A 10,590-nucleotide genomic window follows, 5' to 3' on the forward strand; every position below is an offset into this window, starting at 1 on the left:
ATCGCCTGCTGCCTGGAGCTGCTGCCAGGGGCCCCTGCTGCACCCCCCGGGGCCCCCCAGAGACCGCCACCTGCAAAGGTGAGACTGGAGGATCTGAGGTCAGATTGCAAGCTCTGGGGCCAAGGCTTAGTGTATCTGCTATGCAGTTGTTAGATTGCAAGCTCTGGGGCCAAGGCTTAGTGCATCTGCTAGGCAGTTATTAGACTGCAAGCTCTGGGGCCAAGGCTTAGTGCATCTGCTAGGCAGTTATTAGACTGCAAGCTCTGGGGCCAAGGCTTAGTGTATCTGCTATGCAGTTGTTAGATTGCAAGATCTGGGGCCAAGGCTTAGTGCATCTGCTAGGCAGTTATTAGACTGCAAGCTCTGGGGCCAAGGCTTAGTGCATCTGCTAGGCAGTTATTAGACTGCAAGCTCTGGGGCCAAGGCTTAGTACTTCTGCTAGGCAGTTGTTAGATTGCAAGCTCTGTGGTCAGTGTGTGAGGCATCTGTTGTTATCCAGTTGCTGCTGCATTATACAGGAACATGAGAGCTCGTCCACGGAGCTTGCAGTCTAGCAGAGAAACCATATTGCAAGCTCCGGGGATAAGCTGTCCTGCGTCTGTGTTATGCATGAGAGAGATTGCAAGCTCTGGGGTCAAGGAGTAGTGTTTATTGTTTACAGATTGCAAGCTCTTGGGACAGTTAAATTGTAGGCTCCTGGGGTAAGGTGGGGTGTGAGCTCCTGGGCCAGTCAGTGCCTGGAAGCGGGGGGGGGGGGGCACTTGCACCTACCCCGGGGCAGATTGCAGGCACCCCCACCCGGTAGGCCTTCATGCCACGAGATCCCTACCGGCACTGCCCACGGTCACACCTCTCATACCTGGAGTAGTCGTTACAGGTCTGGGGACTCCGTCTCAGGAGGATAGCGACTAAAACAGGAGAGACCAAGGAGAAAAGAGAGAGATGGAGGAGAGAAGAGAGACCGAGGAGAAAAGTGAGAGAGGGAGGGGAGGAGAGAGAAAGGGGGGGGAGAAAGTGAGGGGAGAAGAGAGGGAGACGGAGTAAAAAAGAGAGGGAGACGGAGGGAAGGAGACGGAGGGGAGAAGAGAGGGACAGAGGCTAAGATAGAGTGGAAGGAAGTTTTACTTTACTGAGAGGGTGGTAGATAAGTGGAACAGCCTCCCAGCAGAAGTGGTAGAGGGTAATACAGTGAGGGTATTAAAGATGCATGGGATAGACATACGGCTCCTAAATCTAAGACGGCTGATTAAGGTTTGAGTCGTGACAGCAGGAGGCAGTTGTGCGTCTCGTAGGTGCCGGCCAGCTGCCCGCGGGTAATGCCGTCACGCGTGTCTCTTATTGCGTGTTGTATGTATTATCACATGATGCTCACAGCGTGCGATCTTCTGACGTGTCTTCTGCAACGCAGGCGATTGGAGGATCCCCCGAGTTCTCTTCGCCCAGTCAGGAAACACGTCGGTGGAGAGAAGCTCCAGACAGACCTTCCAGACGCCGGAGGTCACTGAGTGAGGTTAAAGGTCGGCCCCTCCCCTCCTCTAGCAGCTTTTCTCAAGGAGATTTACAGAGTCTGTCGGAGGCCAATCTGAGCTCCGAAAACCCAAATATTCAGGTGAGTGAACCCCTACCCGCCGCCTACCCCGTATCCCGCCTACTACCCCACATCCCCGCCTTCTACCCAACATCCCCGCCTTCTACCCCTGCATCCCCGCCTTCTACCCCTGCATCCCCACCTCCTACCCTGTATCCCCACCTACTACCATACAACCCCGCCTCCTACCCCGCTTCCTACCACTGCATCCCTGCCTCCTACCCCGCCTCCTACCCTACATCCATGCCACCTACCCCACATCCGCACCTTCTACCCCACCTCCTTGCATTCCCCGCCTCCTACCACCCCACGTTCACACCACCTGCCCCACATCCCCGTCACTTACCCCACATCACCGCCTCCTGCCCCATCTCCACCACCGACCCCATCCCTGCACCAGCCCGCATGTATCTCACGTTCTTTTGGGAGTTCTGTGTGTTGTTGCCCGGAGTCTGTTCACCCAGCGGGATTCACCCTTTGCTGGGTGTATGTCTGTCGAGTGACGCACTGCCGCCCCTCCCCCGCAGGTCTCTATCGAGGTGGATCCTGACTCCCAGACCGAGTTTGAGCTGGACCTGTCTGACTCCCGCACCGACTGGGCCTCCCAGCATGAGCTCTTCTGGCCCCTGTTTTGGGAATACAACGACCTCTCTGAGGGCGAGACCACAACACTCGGGACAGACGCCCCCGAGGACACCAGAGACTTCTCCTCACAGTACGAGTGGGAGGACAATGTCCTGAGTGGAGTGGGAGCAGAGACTAACCCACGTGAGAATAACTGGTTATCTGAGGACAAGTATCAGTATGGTAAGAAATAGACGGGCGCTATAAGACACGGGGTCTGCCCCTCCCACTGGAGGGTGACAGAAAGGAGCTATAAGACACGGAGTCTGCCCCTCCCACTGCAGGGTGACAGACAGAAGGGAGCTATAAGACACGGGGTCTGCCCCTCCCACTGCAGGGTGACAGACAGAAGGGAGCTATAAGACACAGATTCTGCCCCTCCCACTGCAGGGTGACAGACAGAAGGGAGCTATAAGACACAGAGTCTGCCCCTCCCACTGCAGGGTGACAGACAGAAGGGAGCTATAAGACACGGAGTCTGCCCCTCCCACTGCAGGGTGACAGACAGAAGGGAGCTATAAGACACGGGGTCTGCCCCTCCCACTGCATGGCGACAGACAGAAGGGAGCTATAAGACACGGAGTCTGCCCCTCCCACTGCATGGCGACAGACAGAATACATGAGATTCGTAATGTAGACTTATTGTTTCTGGGGTTCTTTCTGCCCCGCAGATTATGAGGAGGAGGAGTGGAGTTCTTGGTCTCCATGCAGCGCCACCTGCGGTCGCCCCAGTCAGAAACGTACCAGATCCTGTGGCTACGGCTGCTCTGCCACCGAGTCCCGAGTCTGTGATCTCCCACTGTGCCCAGGTGAGGCCACAGGCAAACTTTTATATAGACCATTATAGTTATACGGGCCGGAGAGTATATAATATATAATATGAGGAATATACAGGGATATAACGGGTCATAAAGACGGGATTAGTTATACGGCCGGAGAGTATATAATATATAATATGAGTAATATATAGGATATAACGGGTTATAAGGACGGGATTAGTTATACGGCCGGAGAGTATATAATATAAGGAATATAAAGGATATAACGGGTTATAAGGACGGGATTAGTTATACGGCCGGAGAGTATATAATATATAATATGAGGAATATACAGCATATAACGGGTTATAAGGACGGGATTAGTTATACGGCGGGAGAGTATATAATATATAATATGAGGAATATACAGGATATAACGGGTTATAAGGACGGGGTTAGTTATACGGCCGGAGAGTATATAATATATAATATGAGGAATATACAGGGATATAACGGGTCATAAAGACGGGATTAGTTATACGGCCGGAGAGTATATAATATATAATATGAGTAATATATAGGATATAACGGGTTATAAGGACAGGATTAGTTATACGGCCGGAGAGTATATAATATAAGGAATATAAAGGATATAACGGGTTATAAGGACGGGATTAGTTATACGGCCGGAGAGTATATAATATATAATATGAGGAATATACAGCATATAACGGGTTATAAGGACGGGATTAGTTATACGGCGGGAGAGTATATAATATATAATATGAGGAATATACAAGGATATAACGGGTTATAAGGACGGGGTTAGTTATACGGCCGGAGAGTATATAATATATAATATGAGGAATATACAGTAACTGCTCCAAGGCCTCCCACACAGGGTAACCTGTATAAAGCAAACCTGCACTCCATCTGGTTAAATCACTAAATACACAATTCAATGAATGCCTTGTTCCAGGAGCTTACAATCTGTAACCTGCTGGCTTGCTGTCCCTGGTACTTCTGTGTAATGATTTTGTTTTGTCTTTTGCTCGCTAGGAGAGGAGACACCTGAGAATCTGACCCAGAGCACCCCGAACAGTGCGACAGCTTCGCCTGACTCGGGTGAGTACAGGTTTGTTTGGGGAAGGGGTTCGCTCTCCTGTCCCCAGTTTCCTCCGTCCTCCACCTCTCTCTCTCCTCTCCCGTTTCCTCCATATCTCTTTCCTCTGCCCTCCGCCTCTCTCCTCTCCCCAGTTTCCTCTGCCCTCCGTCTCTCTCCTCTCCGCCTCTCTCCTCTCCCCAGTTTCCTCTGCCCTCCGCCTCTCCCCAGTTTCCTCGCTCTCTCTCCTCTGTGTCTCATGTTGTATTTCCGTCTGTCCCGCAGACGCCTGTGACCGCTGGCTGACCTGTAAAAGTGACTTCCTGAGCAGCTATTTGCACCGTGTCCTCACAGAACTGCCCAGCTGCCCCTGCTCCTTCCCGTCAGAGGCAGTTTACGGCTCACTAACCCTGCGCGATGAAGCTCTAGGACGCAGTTTTCGATGGAGAGATGCCAGCGGGGGCCGAGAGAGACTGGATATTTATACCCCAGGGGCCACGTTCTGCCTGCGCTCCCTCTTATCCCGAGACAGCAGCAGCCTGGGAGCTCAGCATTGCTGCTATGACCAATCCATGAAGCTGCTCACTCGGGGTCGGGGGGCCGGGACCCCCAACCTTATCAGTGCGGACTTCTCTCCTGAACTTCATTATAAGGCTGATGTGTTGCCGTGGATACTGTGCAAAGGGGACTGGAGCCGTATCCACTCCCTCCGCCCCCCAAACAATGGGCGCCGGTGCCAAGAGAACCCCTCGGAAGCCGAATACCAGGCGCAGCTGCAGGAAGCCCGGGAATACTAGAGGCAGCGCATCTCCTGCGCCGTTCAGCGGCATCTCCTGCGCCGTTCAGCGGCATCTCCTGCGCCGTTCAGCGGCATCTCCTGCGCCGTTCAGCGGCATCTCCTGCGCCGTTCAGCGGCATCTGCTGCCAATTGCTTGTAATATGCCTAAACCTTTTATAAATAGCCGTTTCTCTACACGGTATTGTTGTATTTTGGTGCGGGGCAGCAAGTGCATGCGCTGCCGTGTTCCTGACGAGTAACGAGGAGCACTATGCTCAGTCTACGTGCAGCCGCCCATCGGCCGGGGTAAATTCATGAACTCGTTTCACTCGGGAACATTAGAAACACCCCACTAGAGTCTATCCCCATGCCAGATTCGTGGGTTTCCTAAGCGAAAGCAGTCTGAGTCATGCGCAACTCCAGTATCTGCTGGGACAGATTCCCCCCAGAGCAGCTACAGTGGCTGCCGGGACAGACCACGCCCCCCGCAGCTTTATTGCTCTCACGCTAGAGACTTTTTGTCCTGCTTGACGGGATCCCAGCTGTGAGAAGCCCCTGGGCCCTGGTTTATTGGGGCTCCGGCAGAGTCACAGCGGGAGAGCCTCGGTGTTGTCGGAGCGTCCCCCTAAACCAGACAAGTGGCGACATCTAGTGGGCGGAGCAGAAATTCACAAAATTTTATGTAAAACAAAAAGAAGCCTCAAACATTTTTTTGAGACAGAGAAAAGCGGCCACTGACCCCAGACCCCCGCTACACCAAGCGCTCCCGCTGCGTCTCTTAATGGGCCCAAGAGCTTCCGGCTACTAGTCCAATAAAAAAAATCTGAAGTGGTATTGCTGCCACGTAACACCCCAGTCAGGGATCCTGCAAGTGCTCAGCCCCCCAACATGCGTTCACAGTTACCACTGTGTGTCAGAATTCCAACTGTCAGTTTGTTAGAAGAGACTGCGTCGTCATCATTTTACATAAAACTGGTCTATCCCAGCCTGGCTAATTCTGAAAGTCACACCTACGGGACTCATACAAACCCTTTATCAGCATGCGCAAACCCATGCCCAGCACCGCAGCGTCTGACCACAAGGCAATTGCTAAAGGCAGATAAGTTATTTATTGTGGTGACAATATACACAGTGCTGTGCTGCACAGTCAAACAATATACACTGCTCATGAGAAATGCCCCAGACCCCCCGCTCCAAGACGGACCCCCCCCCAGTCTGCCCGTCCGTGGAACTCGAACTGAATCACAAGCTCTTCAGACGATGATTCCCCCCCGCCCCCCCCAGCAAATTAAATACACGCTTCAGTCCACAAGACGAGTTTCCTTTTTTATAGTTTTGTAGAAATAAAAAACCCTGCCAGCCCGTCGGCCCCTATAAGAGCAGCGCTCCGAATCCAAACGTCTGCTTCATGCCATCAAAGTAATATCGTTTCCAGCCCTCCTTGGTCCGCTCCTCCTCGCTCTGCGGGACCCCTCGGCCCTCCATGCGCAGCTCTGTCTCCCCACCCTTATCTGTGAAGGTGAGTGTGATGGTGGCATGATGACCTGCAGCGAACAGAACAGGCTGAATGAGCCGGAAACACGCAAACACCTGCAGCCCGCGGTCAGAGGCAGGTCACTTCGGTCCACCATTCACGGGGCCAGAACAAGAAAAAATAAAAATATGACACAGAAAGCCGAGAAATGAGTCCCAGCTGGGAGAGGAGCTTACCTGCCGGCCACGACTTAAACCTCCAGGACATGACGATCCGTTTCTCAGGTTCCTGGAAGAAAGAAGAACTCGTTTCAGAGAGGGCGCCGGGGGTGATGCCCGTTTTTGGGAGGATTTTCCCCGCACACCTTCCGGGGCACCGCGTACAGGAGCTCCACAGCTCTCCACCCCCTCCAGCAGGTATTTTTATCACACGCCGTACTCACCAGATCCATAAACTCCCCGCTGACGTTCCCTCCCAGGAGCTGGAACTTCCCCCCCTTGGTTGGGTCTAGGGACGCAGGAGCGTGAGTGAACCCCTCCACCAGCTGCGAGGAGAGAGCAGAGAGTGAGGGTGAGGAGCAGGCGCAGGGCAGACATCTCCCACTCCTCTTCAGGCCGCTCTTACCTCCTGCCGCGTCAGCACTCTGTACAGCTCCTCCGGAGAGGTCAGGAAAGTCTCTTTCAGCGTAACTTTACACGTGGGGATTTTCACGCCTGTGGTCTGACACGTTACCGATGCGTTTGTCTGCGCCTGCACACGGAACACACACACGTTTACACGAGTAGCAGCAGCACCATCACGCTAACCGGCAGAGAATTCAAGAAGTGAAGCGATGACGCAAAAAAAAAAAATAAAAAAAAAAAAAATCACCAAATCCCCCCTCACCCCAAACCACCCGGCCTGCACAAAGCGCAGGGACTTCCCAACCGCGCAACGTTTTCCGTACCGTTTGCACATCTGTTTTCGCCTTGGTCACCGGGACCCCCGTGTGAGAGACGCCATTCGCCGTGGGAAGGATCATTCCTTGTGTGAATTCTGTAGGGGTGAAAAACGATGAATAAAACTAACAGCGCAGGAGAGCCAATCGCCACTATTAATCCCGCCGGCGGCTCACTAACCGAGCCAATCGCCGTTATTAATCCTGCTGATGGCCGGCACAGGGAGCAGATGAAAGTCCCGGCACGTAACGGCAGGAGAGGGGTTAGAGGGCAGCCAGGGCGCGCAGGCATTAAGCGCCTCGTACCGGTTTTCAGGGTGGAGATATACTGCGCGATGGCCTCTCGTATCCGCAGCGCTCCCTGCTTCCGCATTAGAGCCGTCAGGTTGGTGTCCGGCTCATCCTTGGCCAAAGAAACTCTGATCTATCAGAGAAACCAACAATATTAGTAGTTGCACTAAACAGCCGACCCTCAGAGATGGTATCGTCACCAAGCCCTTTCATTACTTGAACCCTACACTCCTCCAGCTCACACAGGCCCCCTTAACCCACCAATGGGGTCTCAAGGCAATGCCCTTTTACCTCCACTTCGCTGGCGTCATTCTCATCCGAAAGATTCGGGATCTCCACGTGCCCTTTATATTTCACACCCGTCACGGAGATCCCTGCACAGAACAGCACATGGTCAGACACGGAGACCGAAGCGTATGGGGTTGGGTTTAAATACCCGCTGCCGGCACGCGGCCCCTAAACCGTTAGAGGTGTATATATACCCGCTGCCGGCACGCGGCCCCTTACCTGTTAGGGGTGTATATACCCGCTGCCCCTAACCCATTAGCGGTGTATATACCCGCTGCCGGCACGCAGACCCTGCCCATTAGGGGTTTCCATCCAGAGCTGCCCTTACCAGTCCAGTTCAGCTTAATGTCCCACTCGTAGAAGAAGATGAGTTTGCCCTTGCGGTTGTTGATCGAGGCTTCTCCATCCAGTTTGCTAACCTCGGTCACCTCGCAGGCTCCCTCCTCCCCATCCACTCTCACCGCCATTAACAGCTCCTTCAGCTTATCAGAGGACCAGCCGGTGGCATCTCGCTCCGTCCTGGAGAAACGAGCAGATCGTCAGGCAGCAGAACGGGGCGACAACCCCGGCGACACGCTAAATACCCCCCCATAATACTCCGTAAGGCACCTGGACACAACTGCCAGGCCCCCCTCAGGTGCCCCCCAGCCACACGCCATGCCAGGCCCCCCTCAGGTACCCCCAGGCCATGCACCATGTCAGGCCCCCCTCAGAAACACCAGCCACATGACAAGCCAGGCCCCCTCAGATACTCCGGCTATACATGGCCTGCTTCCCCAGCAGACAACCACCCACCAAATACCCCAGCGGTGACCAGACCCCCTGTCGGACCCCCTCCCTGCCCCATTGCCCTCTCACCAGTGCCAGTTATTGACGTTGGTGGCATCTGCCCTCTGCTCCACGATCCAGCGGGGGTCTCCCTGTCCCCACTTGGCCATCTGGGCGTCCGCTCACCGAGTGCCTTCCGGAGACGGGTACCGGCCGAGTGCCCTCACCGTATCCCACAGTATATAATCGAGCGCCCGCTCACTCTGGGTATGCAGTCACTTTGTACCCAGTGACTCTGGCTGAGTGCCCTAACTGCCCACTTGCAGTCAATACACAGTCCCCACCGATTACCCTCGGAGCCCGCTCTCCTGCACCCAAACGCCCGCCCTTGCCCGGCCGCCTTCACATTTAACGCCTGTGGAAGTTGCTAGAACCGCCTGGAAGCCGGCGGAAAGCACTTCCTGTCAGTCAGGTCACAAGCCAGGCCCTTCCGCTGTGGTGCTACCATGTTTGTTTCGGGAAGGCATAGTGTTTCGCGCAGCAGCATCACACTAGTACCCGGGCTCCACCAGTAACACCGACAGGCTCGCCCTTAACAGCAATGGCCGCCGGGTGCCAAGGGCCACAGCCGCTATAGTGTGCGGCCATGTTGGGTGTGGCAGATAACTAGAAGGAGTATAAATAACCCCAATGGGTTTAACACGCAGAAACACGCTGTATGCCTTTGGGGACAAAAGCCTCCCATCTAGTGAAGGGTTATGTCCCGGAGAATGGCCCTTGTAGGAGGGTATGTTCCAGGCGGCCCTGTGCGGGGCATTAATATGACACCCCAGTTAAAGGAGACGTCTAAGTTGGAGAAAGGGGGGGTATTTCAGGGGTCCTGTCTGGGTTACACGCCCCAAACCAGTTCATTACTCCCGGATACAGACTTCTTCCAGAAAGCAAGATGGCTTCCCTGGTAATGCACAATGCAGCTGTACTGATGCAAAGCGAAATGGTCTTATCACCATGGTAACTGGTGACCGGCCCACTCCACCAGATCACTAATTGTACAAAACCCCAGCCATAAAGTACAGCTTCTACAAGACAGATGCTTGGGAGGTACACCATACTGTGGTGCAAAACTGGTATAACCCCAGAGTGGTCCAGTTATTATTATATTATTATTATAATACATCCATGACTGGGAACCCTGCATGTATTGTAACCGTTTGACCAAATTACCCGATTAGGAGGGCTGGCTGGGGCAATTCATGCTATAAAGAAAAGAAAAAAATGATCTAGTGGGAGGAGCCGGCACGCTCCGCAGTGGCTTCCGGGAGTAGTAGTTTATTTCTGGCACGCAAGTTGCAGGCGAGCAGGGCTGCTGGGAGTTGTAGTTCGGTGTCTGTGGATTTCCACCACATCCAAATACGGACAGAGCTGTAAGAACTACATATCCCGGCATGCACCGGAAAGACGCTGTCTGCGACTCGCTGAGGCTGGGCACACATCGCTGTAAAACAAGAGGTAATATCTCGGGGCAGGTTCTCCCTGTTAGTGTGTGTTGGCTACTTGCCCCCTTTCTTCTTGTGTCACCCTGCCACCCACCTATCTGCCCCCTTTCTTCCTGTGTTACCCTGTCACTCATATATCTGCCCCCTTTCTTCCTGTGTTACCCTGTCACTGATATATCTGCTCCTTCCTGTGTTACCCTGTCACCTATACATCTGCCTCTTCCTGTGTTACCCTGACACCTATGTGCCCCTCTCTCTTTGTTGCCCAGTCACCTGCCACTGCCCATTAAATGCCCCATGTGCATACATTCTGGGACCGTAGCCTGGGCTGCCTGTGAATGCAGGGAATGTCTACTGAATGGTGTTAAAGTTGAGGCTGCTCAGCGCAGTGTCCTAGGGGTGGCGCTCTCGCCGCGTGTCATATGATTTTATTTGCCTCATGGCACTTTCCTGTGACATTCCCCTCTCTGTGCCCTGCAGACCCCC

The 10,590-nt window shown here is 53.8% G+C and overlaps 2 protein-coding genes across 2 annotated transcripts in view; one reads left to right on the forward strand and one right to left on the reverse strand.

The window, feature by feature from the left end:
- LOC149275933 (isthmin-2-like) overlaps positions 1-4,869 on the forward strand; it is a 4,896-nt gene extending 27 nt beyond the window's left edge. Inside the window, exons 1-6 of the mRNA XM_089504122.1 lie at positions 1-78; positions 1,409-1,609; positions 2,116-2,395; positions 2,884-3,021; positions 4,030-4,095; positions 4,358-4,869. The exon at positions 1-78 is cut by the window's left edge and continues 27 nt beyond it. Of these exons, the coding sequence (XP_089360248.1) occupies positions 1-78; positions 1,409-1,609; positions 2,116-2,395; positions 2,884-3,021; positions 4,030-4,095; positions 4,358-4,869 (1,275 nt within the window). The remainder of the gene's footprint in view (positions 79-1,408; positions 1,610-2,115; positions 2,396-2,883; positions 3,022-4,029; positions 4,096-4,357) is intronic.
- A 1,352-nt stretch (positions 4,870-6,221) lies between these two features.
- LOC149275934 (activator of 90 kDa heat shock protein ATPase homolog 1-like) lies at positions 6,222-8,778 on the reverse strand. Its single transcript, XM_089504112.1, has 9 exons — positions 8,699-8,778; positions 8,169-8,359; positions 7,844-7,926; positions 7,568-7,685; positions 7,271-7,359; positions 6,949-7,074; positions 6,767-6,868; positions 6,561-6,612; positions 6,222-6,394 (listed from the first exon to the last, which is right to left on the reverse strand). Exons 1-9 carry the CDS (start codon positions 8,776-8,778, stop codon positions 6,222-6,224), a joined length of 1,014 nt encoding a protein of 337 aa, XP_089360238.1.
- Positions 8,779-10,590: the final 1,812 nt, after the last annotated feature.

The sequence above is a fragment of the Sceloporus occidentalis genome, unplaced genomic scaffold (genome assembly GCF_023333645.1).
Source record: "Sceloporus occidentalis isolate IW3139 unplaced genomic scaffold, rSceOcc1.0.p SCAF_256, whole genome shotgun sequence".
NCBI lineage: Eukaryota > Metazoa > Chordata > Lepidosauria > Squamata > Phrynosomatidae > Sceloporus > Sceloporus occidentalis.

Coding starts and splice junctions, on each gene's coding strand:
- LOC149275934 (XM_089504112.1), bottom strand. CDS start 8,778: ATGGCCAAGTGGGGACAGGGAGACCCCCGCTGGATCGTGGAGCAGAGG. Junction 7,686..7,843: donor ATGACGCCAGCGAAGTGGAG/GTAAAAGGGCAT, acceptor TTTCTCTGATAG/ATCAGAGTTTCTTTGGCCAA. Junction 6,395..6,560: donor GTTTAAGTCGTGGCCGGCAG/GTAAGCTCCTCT, acceptor TGTTCGCTGCAG/GTCATCATGCCACCATCACA.